This window comes from Rhinopithecus roxellana, chromosome 7, assembly GCF_007565055.1.
Source record: "Rhinopithecus roxellana isolate Shanxi Qingling chromosome 7, ASM756505v1, whole genome shotgun sequence".
Classification (NCBI taxonomy): Eukaryota; Metazoa; Chordata; class Mammalia; order Primates; family Cercopithecidae; genus Rhinopithecus; species Rhinopithecus roxellana.
Genome location: NC_044555.1, coordinates 61,592,510 through 61,612,898, shown reverse-complemented (window position 1 = coordinate 61,612,898; position 20,389 = coordinate 61,592,510). Strand labels below are relative to the sequence as shown.

Genomic DNA, 20,389 nt, shown 5'->3' with positions numbered 1-20,389 from the left:
TATAGTTAAAATGGACTTACTCCCCAAAGCAATCTACAGATTCAATGCTATTTCTACCAAATTAGCAATGCTATTTTTCAAAGAATTATAAAAAAAAACTTTTCTAAAATTCATATGTAAGCAAAAATAAATCCAAATAACTTAATGAATCCTGAGTTTAAAAAAAAAAAAAAAAAAAAAGGTGGAGGCGTTGTATTACCTGACTTCAAACTGTACTATAAGGCTACAGGAACCAAAATTGGATGGTACTGGTACAAAAATAGACACAAAGACCAACAGAACAGAACAAGAATCCAGAAATAAAGCTGTATGACTATAGCCATCTAATCTTCAACACAGTCAACAAAAATAAGCAATGGAGAAAGATTCCATATTCAATAAATGATACTATGATACTTGGCTAGTCATTTGCAGATGATTAAAAGTAGACCACTAACTTTCACCATATACAAAAATTAACTCAAGATGGATTAAAGATTTAAATATCAAGTCCCAATCTATAAGAATTCTAGAGGAAAACCTAGGAATCACCATTCTGGACATTGGCCTTGGGAAAGAATTTATGTCTAAGTCCTCAAAATCAATTGCAACAAAAAGAAAAAAGTGACAAGTGGGACCAGTTAAACTAAAGGACTTCTACACAGCAAAGGAAACTATTAACAGAGTAAACAAACAAGCTATAGAATGGGAGCAAATATTTGCAAACTGTGCATCTGACAAAGGTCTAATATCCATAATCTATAAGGAACTGAAACAGTTCAAAAGCAAAAAATAACCCCTTTAAAAAGTGGGCAAATAACATAAACAGATGCTTTTGAAAAGGAGATATATAACTGGCCAACAAACATATGAAAAAGTGCTCAACGTTACTAAACATCAGAGAAATGCAAATCAACATCACGGTGAGATACCATCTCACGCCAGTCAGAATGGCTATTACAAAAAGGCAAAAACAAGAGATGTTTGTGAGGCTGCAGAGAAAAGTGAATGTTTAAATACTATTGGTGCAGCACACCAACATGGCACAAGTATACATATGTAACAAACCTGCATGTTGTGCACATGTACCCTAGAACTTAAAGTATAATAAAAAAATAACAAAAAAATAAATACCATTGGTGGAAATGCAAGTAAGATCAGCTACTGTGGAAAGCAGTTTGGAGATTTCTCAAAGAACTGGAAACAGAAATACCATTCAACCCAGCAATCTCATTGCAGGGTACATATCCAACAGAAGATAAATCATTCTACCAAAAAGCCATATGCACTTCTGTATTAATCACAGCATTATTCACAATAGCAAAGACATAGAATCAACCTAGCTCCCCATCAATGGTGGAGTGGATAAAGAAAATGTGGTACATATACACCATAGAATACTATGAAACCATAAAAAGAATGAAATCATGTCATTTGCAGCAACATGGATGCAGCTGGACCATTATCTTAAGTGAATAAACACAGGAACAAAAAAACCAAATACCGCATACTCTCTCTTGTGGGACCTAAATATTGGGTACTCATGAACAAAAAGATGGCCACAAAAGGCACTCAGGACTAATAGAAGGAGACATGAGGGAAGGCAACAAGTGTCGAAAAACCAACTGTTGTGTACTGTGCTCTTTATTTGGGTGACAGGATTATTTGTATTCCAAACTTCAGCATCACACAATATATGCATGTATATTACACATGTACCCCTGAATCTAAAATAAAAGTTGAAATTATTAAAAAATAAGTGCCTGTAATCCCAGCACTTTGGGAGGCCGAGGCAAGTGGATCACGAGGTCAGGAGTTCTAGACCAGCCTGGACAACATAGTGAAACCCTGTCTCTATGAAAAATGCAAAAATTAGCCGGGCATGGTGGCATGCCCCTGTAGTCTCAGCTACTGGGGAGGCTGAGGCAGAACTGCTTAAGCCTGGGAGGCAGAGGTTGCAGTGAGCTGAGATTGCGCCACTACACTCCAGCCTGGGTGACAGAGAGAGACTCCGTCTCAAAAATAAAATAAAATAAAATAAAAACAAATAAATAATAACAACAAAATAATAAATATAAATCTAAAATTAAAACATTAAAATAAAGCTACCACATAATCTACCTATCCCAATACCGGGTATCTAAAGTAAATGAAATCAGTATATTGAAAAGATATAATCACTCCTAGGTTTATTACAGCATTATTCACAATAGCCAAGATACGGAATCAACCTAAGTGTCCATCAACAGATGAAAGGATAAAGAAAATGAAACACTCCTCAGCCTTAAAAAGAGTGAAATCCAGTAGTTTTTGACAACATGGATGAACCTGAAGGACATTATGCTAAGTGAAATAAGCCAGGCATAGAAAGATGAATGTTACATGATCTCACTCATACATTTTATCTAAAAAAGTTGAATTCATTGAAGCTGAGAGTGAAATGGTGGTTATCAGAGGCTAAAGGTTCAGGGACCCGAGAGATGTTGGTCAAATTATACAAGGTTGCAATTATACAAGAGAAATAAATGATAAATACTTAAGATGATGAATATGTTAATTATCTTGATTTAATTATTCCACACCATACATGTATATACCATATTAATACTGTGTACCCTATAATTATATATGATTGCCATTTGTTCAAAAAATTGATAAAATCCCATAAGTCATCTAATTCATTAACTAGATCCCAAAATATGTTTATGAAGAAGAGTTCTTGTAAAAGACAAAATATAACTTAATAAAATTTTCATAGCCTTATAAAACAGAAAACAGACTAAGAATTAATCAATAAATAGGAAATCCCCTCAAATAATTCCTTTGTCTTCTGCTCTTCTGCTTGTATATATCTTAGAAATCAACAAATGAACTGGGCCTTATTTTCCTTATTGCTGTGAAGTGGTGTTTCTAAAGAGTGAAATTATCCAAGGTCCACATCAACAAAGAGCATATCTGACAATCTCTATCTTCAGGTTCAAGAAAGAAGATGCACAAACATTTCAAAAAATGTTTCAATAACAAATGATTTTATGATGAAAACTATAAATTTTCAGGGTAGCTATTGCATTAATTTTCTCACAGCAGGGACAAAGATGAAATATTAGCCAATTCATTCTATGAAGCTAGATTTGTCCTATTAATTTAAAAACCTGAAAAAGGTAACATATAGGAAAACTGTAGCCTTAGATTTACCTAGGTCCCACGAATATAGAGCAGAAATTCTATAAATAGCCCATAGTCCACTATAGGTATGAGTACTGTACTCCCCACCATGGTTGCAGCAAGTTACCTCATTGCTGAGAAAGCAGGTGGAAAAGCTCTGAGAACATATCACACCAACAACATTATAACAAGTAACAGGCCTAAACTCCTGTTTAAATTAACACATAATTAAGTCACTTGATAAAACCGAAACAGTTGAACTATTTTAGACATACTGAGTAATAACACAACACATGAAAGAAGGGAAGTAAATGCACTGTAAAAGAGGAAATCATATCAAAGAAAAGTGAGCCCTCCTTGTTCATTAATACCATTACCTGTCTACTTGGCTATAATCTCGATCTAGGGCTAACAGTTTATGCACACAGCAATGTGTAATTTATAAAATTTTTAACTTTAAAAGGGCTTTCCTACTCATAGTATAACCTTCCTCATATCACAGATGAGGAAGGTGAGGTTCAGAGAATTTCAGTGCTTACCTAAAATTATCAGATATTTAAAAGAAATTAAAGATGACATTATACTAAAAAATTTGTGTTTGCAACACTTTACTCTTCTTGCAATAACAACAATAAATTATGAGATGCTTCATAATATATCATATTATATCATAATATATCATGTCTAAAACACCAAAAGCAATGGCAGCAAAAGCCAAAATTGACAAATGGGATCTACTTAAACTAAAGAGCTTTTGCACAGCAAAAGAAACTACCATCAGAGTGAACAGGCAACCTACAGAATGGGAGAACATTTTTGCAACCTACTCATCTGACAAAGGGCTAATATCCAGAATCTACAAGGAACTCAAACAAATATACGAGAAAAAAACAAACAACCCCATCAAAAAGTGGGCAAAGGATATGAACAGACATTTCTCAATAGAAGATATTCATACAGCCAACAGACACATGAAAAAATGCTCATCATCACTCGCCATCAGAGAAATGCAAATCAAAACCACAATGAGATACCATCTCACACCAGTTAGAATGGCAATCATTAAGAAGTCAGGAAACAACAGGTGTTGGAGAGGATGTGGAGAAATAGGAACACTTTTACACTGTTGGTGGGATTGTAAACTAGTTCAACCATTATGGAAAACAGTATGGCAATTCCTCAAGGATCTAGAACTAGATGTACCATATGACCCAGCCATCCCACTACTGGGTATATACCCAAAGGATTATAAATTATTCTACTACAAAGACACATGTACACGTATGTTTATTGCGGCACTATTCACAATAGCAAAGACTTGGAATCAACCCAAATGTCCATCTGTGACAGACTGGATTAAGAAAATGTGGCACATATACACCATGGAATACTATGCAGCCATAAAAAAGGATGAGTTTGCATCCTTTGTAGGGACATGGATGCAGCTGGAAACCATCATTCTTAGCAAACTATCACAAGAACAGAAAACCAAACACCGCATGTTCTCACTCATAGGTGGGAACTGAACAATGAGATCACTTGGACTCGGGAAGGGGAACATCACACACTGGGGTCTATCATGGGGAGGGGGGAGGGGGGAGGAGGGAGGGATTGCATTGGGGAGTTATACATGATATAAATGATGAATTGATGGGTGCTGACGAGTTGATGGGTGCAGCACACCAACATGGCATAAGTATACATATGTAACAAACCTGCACGTTATGCACATGTACCCTAGAACTTAAAGTATAATAAAAAAAAAAAAAAAAAAAAAAAAAAAAAAAGAAAATGTGGCACATATACACCATGGAATACTATGCAGCCATAAAAAAGGATGAGTTTGCGTCCTTTGTAGGGACATGGATGCAGCTGGAAACCATCATTCTTAGCAAACTATCACAAGAACAGAAAACCAAACACCGCATGTTCTCACTCATAGGTGGGAACTGAACAATGAGATCACTTGGACTCGGGAAGGGGAACATCACGCACTGGGGCCTATCATGGGGAGGGGGGAGGGGGGAGGAGGGAGGGATTGCATTGGGGAGTTATACATGATATAAATGATGAATTGATGGGTGCTGACGAGTTGATGGGTGCAGCACACCAACATGGCATAAGTATACATATGTAACAAACCTGCACGTTATGCACATGTACCCTAGAACTTAAAGTATAATAAAAAAAAAAAAAAAAATTTGTGTTTGCAACATTTTACTCTTCTTGCAATAACAACAATAAATTATGAGATGCTTCATAATATATCAGTTTAGAATAAATTATTTCATATTATATTTCACTTAAAATAATCTCAATCAATAGATTATACTTTATGATGTGATACAAAGCAAGGAATTTAGAGAAACATGTGACTCTCACCTTCTTATAGTCTCTGGAATAGAAAAAGAATGGGGTCCTTCAGGCCAGCCAAAGAGACTGAACCAGGTCTGTGCTGCATTTACAACCTTCTCAAAAAAGCAGTGTGCCTTTGTTCCTTCTTCAAGAGAAAGGAATTGTTCATAGTTTTCCTTTTCCATAGATCCATCATCTTCCTTTGATGTTTCACTTTCATCCAAGTGCAAATTTTCAGGCAGTACTTCCACTCCTAAAATTCAAATTAGTTTGTTTAAAAAAAAAAAAGGGCTACTAGGAGTAAAATATTCTGTCAGTTATTGTTATTTGTATGCAGACTAACAGAACCCATTCTACAAATCATTCTATGCTCTCAAAGAAATTCTGAGTCAATTTACTGTATCTTAAAATAAACAATGAAAATACATTTACTTTTAAGTACCTAAGAGAAACATTTTAACAATAGGTGGATTTCAATACATAAAAGTTACATTTTCTTCTTGCCATAATGGTATGTGAAAATATTCCCTGAAGTGGAATCTTTCATTTTTTATTACATTAGTAAAATGTATTGACAATCTTCAGCATTATGTATTAGAAAAAATGTAATCTCATCTGAATAAATTACACAAACACAATATTGGTTTAGATCCCAAATGACTTTCTCTCCAAATCAAGTACTTTAATAAAATAAAGCATTTTCAAGTTAAAGTAATTTTCAAGAATATAAAATGATTTCATCTTTTTTTCCAAAAATATCTGGCTATATAATGGCACAATCACATACTCACTAAAAACCTCATATTATTTAATTTGGTTTGGTCCATTCAATAAAAAGAAAAAATGTTCAATATTACCTACATCCAGAGAATAAACATTTGAACAGTTAATTGCAAATAATAGTATGAAACTCACATATTTACCTGTGCTGACCTCTTTCTAAGACAGGAAACCTTGGCTACAGTTAGTTAGATAATGAAGAGACAAGTCCTTAGTTCCGCAGTTCCCAAACTGTGTGCAGAGAGTGCTTGGGATGTCACAGTTAATTTACAGAGGCTCCCCGGGTATTAACATTTTTGTTAAATATTACTGCAACATCTATTAGACAGCACATAAGTTACTACTCTTACATTTTTGTCCCAATGCATTTAATAAATGGAACTATGTGGTACATTTTGGCATTCGGAAAAGTGAATACTGAAACAGTAAGAGTGCTGTGAACCAAGAACATTAAAGAATCTCTACTACTGACCCTTGAAGACAACTCTCCACACAGATGATCCATTTAAAATTAGTGATGAATTCCCAATTTTCTTCATGAATTTCTTGTTACTTGCAAAAACCTAACTTTTAAATTAAAAGATATTAAGTAGATCATGTCATGGACTAATTTTGGAAAGTACACTATATATTTGCTACATACCAATAAATAAGTTTCCTTTTGCAGGTTCAGCATCATTGAATTTGCTAGTGGTGTGTGTCTTTTTAACTGAAGCAGGACGGGGTGATTTAGCATCCTGGTAGGGAGGCAAAACACCATCTCTAGTCTTGCTAAGATATTCATCCTTATCTACAAATGACACATTGGATCACAGTAAGCAAAACATGCATTCATGTAATTCCTTATACCATTATTTAACCTGAATTTATCTATTATCTATTGATGTATCTATCTATCTATGTATCCACCTATCAATGACAAAGTAAAAAAAAAAAAAAATCTAAACACCCACTGTACATCAGATAAGATGTCAAATAGGAAAGAGATAACATAAAAGTTGAAACAATTTTCTAAACTAAATGAATTTTTTTGGTAAGGCAATTGTTATGGTACATCAAAGTTAGTAGAGAATGAATAATGTTCAACTTTAGCATAAAAAAGAATATGAAAACATTTTAAATGTTTCTACATCCAAATAAATGAAATTATTACAGATACTGTTCAAATAAGACATAGGAAAAGAGTCACCAGAAAAAGTAATTTCTTCCCTAGTTAACTCTCTGTAATATCACAGCTTGGTTATGAACTAATACCATTTTTATACAGATTTCAACCTCGATTTCATACATATATTAGGGTCTGCCACAGTGTAAATTTGAATCCAACCAAAGCCAGTGCTGACCAAGAAAAGCCAGTAGGTGTGACCTACGGCTAAGCCTCAAAATACATATGCAATTTACATATATTCATAGTCTTAACGCAGGACAGGTGGGTCCCAGAGTGGACCTTAGCCTGCAAGGGTTCTTGGCTTTGCCCAGGAAAGAATTCAAGGGCAAGCCAGAGGTAGAAGTAAACAGCTTAATTGAAGAGGCAGTGTTACATCTCCAGCAGTATTACAGCTCCATGACTGCCCTTGAAAAGCAGGGCCACCCCTAGGCAGAGAGTAGCAGCTCAGGGCAGTTTTGCTGTCATATTTATTCCCATTTTTAATTGCATGCAGATTAAGGGGCAGTTTATGCAGAAATTTCTAGGGAAAGGGTAGTAATCCTTAGGTCATTGCCATGTAAAGGGGCAGTAACTCCCAAATGTTGCCATGGCAATGGTAAATTGACATGGCACACTGGTAGGCATGTCTGATTGAACGCTGATTTTGCAGCCAGGTGAGGTGGCTCGTGCCTATTATCCCAGCACTTTGGGAGGTCAAGGCGGGCGGATCGCCTGAGGTCAGGAGTTAAGACCAGCCTGGCCAACATGGTGAAACCCCACCTCTAGTAAAAATAACAAAAATTAGCCAGATGTGGTGGCGCATGTCTATAGTCCCAGCTACTCGGAAGGCTGAGGCATGAGAATCTATTGAACCCAGGAGGCGGAGGCTGCAGTGAGCCAAGATTGTGCTACTGCACTCCAGCTTGGGAGACCGAGGGAGACCCTGTCTCAAAAAAAAAAAAAAAAAAGGAAAAGGAAAAGGAAAAGAAAGCTGATTTTGCCCGCACTCTGTTTTAGCTAGTCCTAGCTATATGGTCCATTGTCCAAGCCCCACCCTGGTGTCAAGTCCCAGCTCCTAACTCAGTCTAATTCTGTCAAAAAAGCATAGACTCTGCAGTTAGAAAAATCTGACTTGAAAACTTGGCACCCCTATTCCTACTCACACTTAAACTGTGAGTATGTTATATAAATTATTTAAAACATGTATTTATCCATAAAATGAGACCAAAGTTTCTGAGCTCATGAGTTTGTTGTGAAGATTACTTTAAAGGCAATAACAAATATAAATGAGCTATTATATGCTAAGTTTCTTCCACTCTTTCATAACAGAGTCATTTAGAATTTGCTTGAGACTCTGTAGTCAATAGGTGTGCATCATTTCCAGAATGCTACACCACTATAGACTTCATAGAAGTGAGCCTTAGAGAACTCGATGACAAAATTATCTGTGGTAGATGCATTAGGCTAAATGTCTTTAACTTACCATTAAATGATAAAAAGTTCCTAATGGAATGCAAAGCCACATCTATACCCTTTCAACTAAACTCAATAATTCACTTTTTAAAAGAATTTTCAGATGAGCTATACTAAAATAATCATACTGCTTTACTTTTGGACACACTCGATGTATTTTAAGATTTTACCTTTATCAATCACATCATACCCTAGCACACACTAGCAAAGTGTGTGGGATCTGAGGCCTCAAATTTCATTAGAATTCCCCGGGATAAGCTGCTCACCCTCTCTACATATTCAGATTTTTAATTGGTAAAGCGAGATATATAAGGGCATCTAACTCAGAACTTCTAGGAGGACTAATTTAAAGGACAAATAGAAGGCACTTAGCAGAGCACCATACACCTGGGATTAAATATATATTAGAAATTATTACTATACATATTTCTAAAGATAATTTAGGATATTTAAGAATTATATTTTCTTTCTTTTGAAATATTTCCCCAAATGGACGCATTATTTTAACACATAGACATTATGCTTAATAATCTAACAAAAAGGTTTTATTTATTTATTTATTTATTTTAAAGAATAACATTATTATTTATTGCCCAGTAATTAATCATTATTTTCTGGAAGTAAATTAGAAAGCACATAAAAGTGATAAAGCAATCACAACTACAGTGATAAGAGCAAATAATAATGAAGTAATATTAACAACAATAATTTCCATGTATTTGCAGTCTATGGTTCCTCACAAAAGCCCTTTTAAATAGGTAAAACAGATATTATCAGTATTCTGTTACTGTTCTGTCATGGACATTTTGCTTAATAAAAGATGGTAAATTTGAAAATTTGAGAATAAAAGATAAAATCATATGGCATATCCAGTTTGTGTGACTCTTCATAACTATTATGCTGTATAATCTGAAATCCTCCTCCTTGAAGTACAGTAGAATATAAAAATATTATGTCAATAATCGTCAAAAAAATTTTTTATTTTTTTTTTAATTGAGAAGGAGTCTCACTCTGTTGCCAGGCTGGAGTGCAGTGGCGTGATCTTGGCTCACTGCAACCTCCAGCTCCTGGGTTCAAGCAATTCTCCTGCCTCAGCCTCCCGAGTAGCTGGGATTACAGGCACGTACCACCACGCCCAGCTAATTTTTGTATTTTTAGTAGAGATGGAGTTTCACCATGTTGGCCAGGATGGTCTCAATCTCTTGACCTCGTGATCTGCCTGCTTCAGCTTCAAAAAGTGCTGGGATTACAAGTGAGAGCCACTGCGCCCGGCCAAAAAAAAAAAAAAAAAAAAAAAAAAAAAAAAAAAAAAAAAAAAACTTTAAATTTTGACAATGTGTGTTAAAATTTTGAGATATCTATCTCTCCCTATATATCTCCACTCTGCCAAATGCATTATTCCATAAATTGCTTTAAAATAATTTTTTGGTGTTCAGAATATGCTATTTCACATGTAACCCATTCTTTTATGAAAATATATAGCTAAAAGATGCCTCCCTGATGGTTTATAATTCAAGTAATCCATTTTACAATACTGAATAAATACCTTTTATCTGCTAGACACTGTGTGAGGCACTATGGACACTAGGGTGAAAAAGAGAGAGGTGATTCCTACTCTCACAGACTTTATAGGTAGCAACATTTAGAAAAAGACATTGATAATAGGCAGGTTAAGTCAAAATGTAGTAAGGGTCATGACAGAAGAATTGCACAAAGCTATGAGGATACACCAGAGAAACACATAATTTTTGTATGCAGAGGCAGGGATCTTCCATAACTGTGTATGGTGTCGTGGGTAAAATGCTTCAGTCACAAGAAAGAATATCAGACGAGATCGGGCGCGTTCAGGGTGGTGTGGCCGTACACTAGAAAGAAAATCTAGGTAGTACCATTCAGGACATAGGCATGGGCAAGGACTTCATGTCTAAAACACCAAAAGCAACGGCAGCAAAAGCCAAAATTGACAAATGGGATCTAATTAAACTAAAGAGCTTCTGCACAGCAAAAGAAACTACCATCAGAGTGCACAGGCAACCTACAGAATGGGAGAACATTTTTGCAATCTACTCATCTGACAAAGGGCTAATATCCAGAATCTACAAAGAACTCAAACAAATATACAAGAAAAAAACAAACAACCCCATCAAAAAGTGGGCAAAGGATATGAACAGACATTTCTCAAAAGAAGACATTCATAGAGCCAACAGACACATGAAAAAATGCTCATCATCACTCGCCATCAGAGAAATGCAAATCAAAACCACAATGAGATACCATCTCACACCAGTTAGAATGGCAATCACTAAAAAATCAGGAAACAACAGGTGTTGGAGAGGATGTGGAGAAATAGGAACACTTTTACACTGTTGGTGGGATTGTAAACTAGTTCAACCATTATGGAAAACAGTATGGCAATTCCTCAAGGATCTAGAACTAGATGTACCATATGACCCAGCCATCCCACTACTGGGTATATACCCAAAGGATTATAAATTAGTCTACTACAAAGACACATGCACACGTATGTTTATTGCGGCACTATTCACAATAGCAAAGACTTGGAATCAACCCAAATGTCCATCTGTGACAGACTGGATTAAGAAAATGTGGCACATATACACCATGGAATACTATGCAGCCATAAAAAAGGATGAGTTTGCATCCTTTGTAGGGGCATGGATGCAGCTGGAAACCATCATTCTTAGCAAACTATCACAAGAAGAGAAAACCAAACACCGCATGTTCTCACTCATAGGTGGGAACTGAACAATGAGATCACTTGGACTCGGGAAGGGGAACATCACACACTGGGGCCTATCGTGGGGAGGGGGGAGGGGGGAGGGATTGCATTGGGGAGTTATACATGATATAAATGATGAATTGATGGGTGCTGACGAGTTGATGGGTGCAGCACACCAACATGGCACAAGTATACATATGTAACAAACCTGCACGTTATGCACATGTACCCTAGAACCTAAAGTATAATAAAAATAAATAAATAAATAAATAAATAAATAAATAAATAAAGAATATCAGTAAAGATCAAGATGCTCAAAGAACTTGCAGAAGATTAATGTGGCTTGAGTATAAAGGGGAAAAATTTCCAGAAATGAAAACTAAGCCACTTGCTAATGTGTGGTCTTGTAGGCTTCATCCACCTAGCAATGACATTCTATGGAAAGATTTTATACCTGGGAATTAAAGAAATGAATTTTCAGTTTGTAAATGGCGTGAGGGTAGGTTTGTGAAAAGGGAGACCATTGTAGGAGGAAGGAGAACAGTTTAGAAACTCCTGCAACAATCCTGGAAAGGTTTTATGGCAGCTTGAATATTTGTAGTGGCAGTGGAGAGGGAGAAAAGTGAACGGATTTCTTAAATATTTAGGCAACAAAAGGGACAGGAATTGGTGGACTGGAAGTGGAGTGGGAGAGAGAAGACATTGCCAATGATGGCACTTAGGTTTCCGGATTTGGCACCTGTATGGACTACAGGCACAAACACAGAGATGGGGTATATAGAGAACAAAATTTCAGAGAGAGGACTTCAGTTTGGGATATGTTGTTTTGGGGGTGCCTATGGGAATGAATGATATCCAGAAGGCAGTTGGATCTGAATTTCTGAATCTCTGAGAGGAAACAAGGCTAGAGATATAGCCCATGGATTATAGCTGAAGTCATGAAAGGAAGAAGAGAGGGGTCAGAACTCTACTGACACAAATAATTTAAAAGTACAGATACAGGAAGAGGAATCTATGAAAGATGCTCAGAAGGAACAGTCAGAAAGGTTAAAGGAGATCAAAAGAAGTATGGTGTGTGGAAACCCAGAGAAAGTTTGAAGATGGAGAAAGAGAATAGTCAACAGTCTTAGCTGTGCTCAGTAGTTTAGTAAGGGCAGCATAATGGATAAATTCTTCTTCCCCACCCCTGAATTTTTTTTTTCCTGTTAAAGGCAGCAGAAATATTCTAATTGTTTAATTTCCTCTGCTACTTTTCTCCTTCTCTCTGGGAAGTTGAGTGATTTATCTTACTGTCAGATTTGGAAAGAATTAATAAGGAATGCATGGCCTGAAGCTACCCTTTTTGCTCTGCGGGAATGAGCCTGCTGGCCACTGAGAAAATATAGTCTCCTTTCTCCTCTCTGCTGTCTTCCCAGATGCTCACTCAAAGCAGCTAAGAGGGAGACAGAAAGGAAAAGATAAGCAAGGTTACTTGATTCAGAAAGGTACCTGGGTAAAGGGATTCAGACAAAGGAATGGGTTAAGGCAAGAAAGAGTCCTGGCTCCCAGCTTTGTGACCAGTAAAGAGTCACGATACATGCTTGTGACTTGCTTGTCACAATCCAGTTCCTATCCAAGAAAGTATTTGGAAGTTCAGAGTGGTATTGCTTAATGGCCTCTATTTCTTCTGAATAGTAAGAAAAAAGAGTCATCCCCTGAAATTAAGGTAGAATAAGACTAAATATGTTTCATCAGAGTTGTAAATATTTGAAGAAATAAGTGAAAAATATGAGAAAATTGGTTAAAAACAAACAAAAGACCTCTAATTCAGCACTGAAAGTTAAGACCTTGACGATCTACACAGATGGGATTTTTTTTTTTTTTTTTTTTTTGTTACCCACTCTTCCTCCTTTCTCTAATGTAATCCCCTGTATCTTGCCTTTCATATTTCTCCCTGCTCATTGGCTTGTTTAGTATTCTTAGCTTCTCTCACAATTTCACCTGCAGCAATTCCAGGCTGGTCTAATGACCATACTCTGCTCCACTTTAATTCATCACACATCCCAAGAATTGTTCCCTTTCTAAATCACTGATACTCAAAAAATGACAGAAGGTTCCCACTACTACAGAATAACGGGCATAGCATTATGGTCCTGTACCTACATTTACTACCTTACACCTCCTGTCACACCTGCATGCTTTTGCTATATTGTCTTTTGCCCAAATCATTCTATTCAAACTAGATCGTCAACTTTTGGAATTAAGAGACATACAGATTCTACTCTCAATGACAAGCACAGCTCCTACCAGAGGCAGCAGTTTAATACAATTGATAATTTTAAATTCACTTTATTTCTAGACATTGGCCAAGAACCCATACAGTGAGAGTTAGAGATAAATAAGTCATACGTAGCTTACCATTCTTTAAAATAATGTTTTGCTTATCCAGATGAATTGCCATATATGAGTAAATAGTAAGAATGCAGTTTTCTGCTGTTGCAGTAACTGGAAGTGAAAACCTGAAAGTGAAAACATTGCATTTCAATACAATAAAAATTTCAGATGCAGTAAACGCGATGCATTTAAGTATCCCAGATGTCCTTAATGATGAAGACATGATGTATTCATTTTTTCTTTCTACTTACTTTGTTTTTTCTAACCATCTACTCAATGTTAATGATTTTTAAAATTTTTACTTTTAAATATTTTAACAGATATCATAAATTTCACTGTCAAGTGTGCTGTAGAACACAGACTGTAACTGCACAGGTGCAAAAACACAGATTCAGGAAAGTTTAGAGTTGAAGGTGTCTCATAGTTAATTTACTCCGTTCTTCTATGGAGTGCCTGAAGAATGGTATGTAGCCTTGGATGACACTATTAGGGAGACACTACCAGATGGCATTCACAACACAAACAGCCCATTTTATATCTGGAGAGCTGTAACTTCAGAAGTTCTGTTCCACAGCAACATAGAACAAAACCTACAACCTGAACCCCATTATCGTTCTTCAAATATTTAAATACAGTCATTATTTTTTCTCTAAGGTTTCTCTTCAGATTTCAGAAATTTAGAACATTTGAGGATTCTTTCTACTGCCAAGTCTCCAAATCTGTTATATATCAGCCTCATTTATTTAGATGATCTTTTGTTTTGTGTTTGTCCTTCTTTAAATGTGTCTGGGGACTGAAAGCAATATATTCTGCAAAAGTTATTCAACAAGTACAGAGTACTATTGCCTTCAATAACCTGCATACTCTGTTTTATGAAAGCATTGAGAAATTGTCTTATTATGTTTACCAGCCACAAAACACTCTTAAACTATATTTGGACTGTCTATCTTATATGACAATTCTATTCTTGTACAACTGTTTTTTTTAATAGAAGGGCTATATTTTATATCTATACCACTTTAATACTGCCTTATTAATTTCAGAACTGCATTATAGTATACCAAGAAAATATCACTACTGAATCAGCCATCTATCATCTACTAGTACTTTATGGTCACTAGCTGAGGTAAAATGCCAAAATCCCACGTTTTAATACAAGTAACTATAAGTAAATATAGAATAGGATGAAAGTAAAAAAATGTTCATAGCTGAAATATAATGAGTTATCAAGTAAATCAATGGTAAACATATACTACATGCAATTAAATGATTTCCACCTCAGTTCTACACACAATATTTTCCAGTAAGAAAGAAACTACATTTTTCTCTTTATACATTGATATGTATTAACATTTTATGTAAAATACACACACTCAACATCATCTTGGTTAACAAACACTAATCTTATCTTTCTTTTCTATGGATCCTAAGCACATGTATCAGATGGCCTTATTCAGGATTACATTTCATATCTATATGTAATTTTTACTATATGATATCATTCTTAAATTTAAATTTCCTTGATAGCATAAATCAGTACTTCTACAAATTGTGCACTTGTGCTAAACATAGTGATCAATCAATATTTCATTAGCCAATTATCTATATTTAACCAATAATTTTAGATTAAATAACATAGTTCACATAGAGACATCATCAACACTACCACATAGAATTAGAAATATTATTTTTTGTTTTAACTATGACTACAGAAGGAATAAAAGACCACTGTAATAAATTCTGTGGATGCTCTGCCTTTATACACATATTCCCTGGGATGTTTCCTGGGGCAGGCCCATAGCCAACACCTGTGGGTGTGGAAGTTTCAAATCTCAGCTCCATCACCCCAATCACAACAAAAACTGTGATGTCATTTCAGTTCTGGAGAAACCTACAGGATTAGGTTGCTGTTGAGATTTCAATTTAAATGTCACATTTATTTGGAGTGATCAATTCCCTGTTCTACTTCTCTTACCCCTTTATTGTTGTTTGCGGAGCGGGGAACATTTCCTTAATGCACAGACCCATGAATCATCATCTAAAAGTGAGCTTGTGGACAAAGTTACCTAAGACAACTACTAAATTAACAAACAAAAGAAACACTATCTCTTGAAATATTTCTAAAATGGTAAAGAATTGAGGAAAATAATTCTGAAAATAAATTTTATTCCAAGAATGAAGTGGAAATAAATATAATAATGTTTGTTTATCTTACAAACCCAGTTTGCAGAAGATAACATTTGATTTCAGATGTTCCTCATGGTAAAAAAATAGTCAACATGTACAAAACTGACTTGACCACATTCTTTTCATAGAGCATATAATACAGAAATCAGACAAGTAATATGGCATGGAACTATGGACACTTCACTCATCTATATTACTATTAAAAATACATTAAAACAGAAAAAAACAGACATACAGTTGGTAGTAGCAAGAGCTTACATTTTAATAAAAATATTTCTGGGGAAATAGAGCAATTTGTGTTACTTCATCAGGGAACAATGGTAATATTTATGAATTCCCTATGCCAATGCATACAGACACAAATGGTTACTGACAGATGAATTGTTCTAAAAAATACTCAGTATTACAGTAACAATGAGATGAAAAGCCCCTTTGATATTATGAGTTTCAATTCCATTATAAGATTTAAATAGCTACCTCAGGCACGTGTGATTTAAAATAGTTCTACTGGGTAAAAATCAGAATGAGTATTCCTGGTAATAAGAGGGTCGAAGATATGATATGAATGTTAATGAAAATGTAAATGGGCTTGTACTATTTGTGGCCGTGCTTCCTGTTATAAGAAACACTGCGTTTGGTCATTTGGTTGTGGTGGTGTTCACCGGATGTCTTCATTTCTTTTTACAGCAGCATTAGAAATGTAATTTACATACTCTAAAATTCATCTTTTAAAGATGTACAAATCAGTGTTTTTTAAAAATATAATCACAGAGTTGGACAACCATCACCATTATCTAACTTCAGAAAATTTTCATCGTCCTTAAATAAAATCCTCTACCGCTTAACAGTCACTCTCTATTTGCAACTCCATCCCACCCCCAGCCCCTGAAAACAACTAATCTGTCTCTACAGATTTTCCTATGCTGGAAATTTCTCTTTTGGAAATTAGTAAGTACTCCGTGGATGAAACGTGGAGACCATGTGTACATCCCTATCTTCACCAGTCTTTCATATTTTGATACTGAATGGTATGATGACCACATACAATTCATTAAATAAGGTGTGAAAAGTCTCACAATTCATCTCTCTGTCATTAGCTAGTGAATAATTAATACTCTAATCACACGTCACTAATTCTTTCCACATCATTAGTGAGGCTGAGAGATTTTATGCTTGTCTGACCAATTTTTAGGAATGAAACTTTGAAGCTTCATGTTAAATCTCAGTGATAACTGGTCTTGTATTTATAATATTTTAGCACTTTTCACTGGAACACAAAATACTGTGATGGCATGTCAAACATATGTCAACATCATAAAAATATTATGATATATTTATCATCTTTACTAAAGTTCTGCTCCCATCTATACTATTTCAAGGGAGATCTTACATTCTAAAAGCAATCTTATTGAGCATGATTTTAATTCACAGAGAAACTGGCAGAGCAAGAAAGCCTCCAGGTTTATAGAAACATGTCTCTCTAGTCTTACCACAGTTATCTGACTAAACTATTTTCTGCAAAGCAGCTAGAAAAAAAATTATATGTTGGTTAACACTGGCAGTAGCTACGAAGGGTTAAAAGAAGAGGTTAATGCTAACATTGCTTTTGATTAATGAACCATATTTCTATATATAGGTTTGAATAAAGTGAACAACAGGTGAAGGAGAGGAAAAGACGTTGGGTTGGTATTTTGAACATGCTTTAAATTGTGAAACCAATGACCACCCCCATCACCATAAAAAACACGTGCTTACAGAATTCATATAGCATTTAGGTAAAGACTTAAAATCAATAGAATAAATTCAGATGACTATATTTCCATCAGGGAAACTTATTATACAAAACACACTTCCTTGAGCAACCATTCTGATGTGTTTATCCACACCTATTCACATTTTTTCTCAATTTAAATAACTGTTAGCAGAATATTTCATATGTAACTTTACTCACCATGAATGGAAGGAGTCTGAGGCCCTCACCAGAAGCATGTACTGTTTCCATGCTTTTTGTACACCCTGCAGAACCATGAGCCATATAAATCTCTATATAAATTACCTAGCCTCAGGTGTTTCTTATAAAAACACAAACAGACTAAGACAATGTCCATGTATTTCTGTGTGTGTGTGTGTGTGTACATGTATATATACACAAAATATAATTTTTCTAAATATAAACATATTTTAGAGGTGATTAATTTTACTTTTTGCCACAATTCCTTCCTGGAAACTTCATTTGAAACTGCATTAACACATGTTATATTTTCTCATAAAATCACTGAATTATAAATAAAACATCTACTGATGTATATTAATTGAGGTTAACACAATTTAAAATTGTGAAAATAGACCCTAAAGAGAGATTTTGAGATTTCAAAAATGTTTTACCTGAATTATAGCATCATTTCCAGAGAAAAAAGCATACTACCAATGAGATGTCTCATGTGAAAAGAATTAATATACACTTATAGAATTGCTAAATGCATATATATTTCTATATTTGATGAATATCTATGGATCTCTCATGTGATCTGAAGAAGAATTCTCTTCCTTTATCTTACTCTGCTACAAATCAATGGAAGACATTCATATGTGAAACATACTTCCTTGGACTTAGGGGGATTTAGAACCTAAAGTCTATTTTAGGGCACGAAATTGGTTCTGCAGGGTGTACAAAAAGCATGGAAACAGTATATGCTTTTGGTGAGGGCCTCAGGCTCCTTCCATTCATGGTGGAAGGCAAAGGAGAGCCAGTGTGTACAGATCACATGGTGAGAGAGGAAGGAAGAGAGAGAGGAGTGAGGTGCCAGGCTCTTTTTAAGAATCAGCTCACGTGGGAACTATCCTGGTACTAACAGAGCAAGAATTCAGTCATTACCTGAAGGACAGCACCTAGTCATTCATGAGGAAACCAACTCATGACCTTAACAACTCGCATTAGGCCCCATCTCCAATACTGGGGATAAAATTTCAACATAAGATTTGACAAGGCCAAACAAACCATATCCAAATCATAGCAAACATATTTGTGTGTATGCATAGATATACACATTATTAATATATAAACCTTATGTTTATGTTTTTATGAAGGCATATACATTATATTCTAAAAATACACAGAAGGAATCTAAACCTTAATCAGAGAGAGATTAACATATTAAATAGCTGTGTCTTTACCTCTAAGAGTAGAACTGCTAAATATCATGCCTTGACCTGTAACGCAATAAGTACAGCAATGCCTTACAAAGAAAAATTATTTCTAATCATTAGCTCTTCTGCTGTTTGCATGCTTATATACTTGAAGGTTAATTTCACAGAACTTAGAGCATAGGCACTAGCTATTACATACACTATATGGTTTAATATTTGCAGCCTGATGGAACCAAACACTAAAACTCCGACATGATGATACAAACTCACATAAAATAGTAAGATCATTTTCATTTTCGTTCCAAGAATAGTATAGTGCATTTTATTGACATTATAAGACAGGAATGACATATCCAAACCATGCTTTTTACAGGCTCTTTTCCTTATATCTCTTAGGAGATTTCAGGATATATATACATATATATGTGTATATATATTATTATATATATTTATTATGATATATATTTATTATATATGTGTTTATTATGATATATGCACATATATTTTATTATGATATATATACAACTATACATATATTATTATATATACATATATTTTTATTATGATATATACACACATACATACATATATATCATAATAAAAAAGGAATAGTTATACTTTGAAATGACTCCATTCTGATTTTTTTATAAACAAAGAATAACACAAAAACAAGGTCAGAACTGGCCTTAAAAGTTGAAGGACATCAACTCTGTGTAATGGTGAAACTTCCTCTGATAGAAATACTTGTTAAAATTATTTTCCCAACTGTCTGGCCAATGGTCTGAAATCCTACCATGAAATATGTATTCTCATTAGTTAGAGCAGTACAATCTAAAAGAATATTTGTTGATTATAAATTAGTAGCTTGAAGATTAGGTATTAATATTTAAGCAAGGGCTCAGCTATTAGAGATCAACTAAGACATGATGGAATGAGCATAGGAAATTAGGAAGTTAGGTGACGATCTGACATCACTTTCAAAGGGAATATGATTGCATATGGGTGACTGCCTCAGCTGGGGACTCCAGGCAATAAGAAAATGG

At 34.9% G+C, this 20,389-nt stretch overlaps 1 protein-coding gene across 1 annotated transcript in view; it reads right to left on the bottom strand.

The window, feature by feature from the left end:
* The window catches only part of CFAP47 (cilia and flagella associated protein 47), a 508,878-nt gene that overhangs the window by 333,799 nt on the left and 154,690 nt on the right, over window positions 1-20,389 (bottom strand). The window contains exons 27-29 of the mRNA XM_030933635.1: window positions 14,037-14,137; window positions 6,923-7,069; window positions 5,527-5,752 (exon numbers count right to left, since the gene is read on the bottom strand). Of these exons, the coding sequence (XP_030789495.1) occupies window positions 5,527-5,752; window positions 6,923-7,069; window positions 14,037-14,137 (474 nt within the window). The remainder of the gene's footprint in view (window positions 1-5,526; window positions 5,753-6,922; window positions 7,070-14,036; window positions 14,138-20,389) is intronic.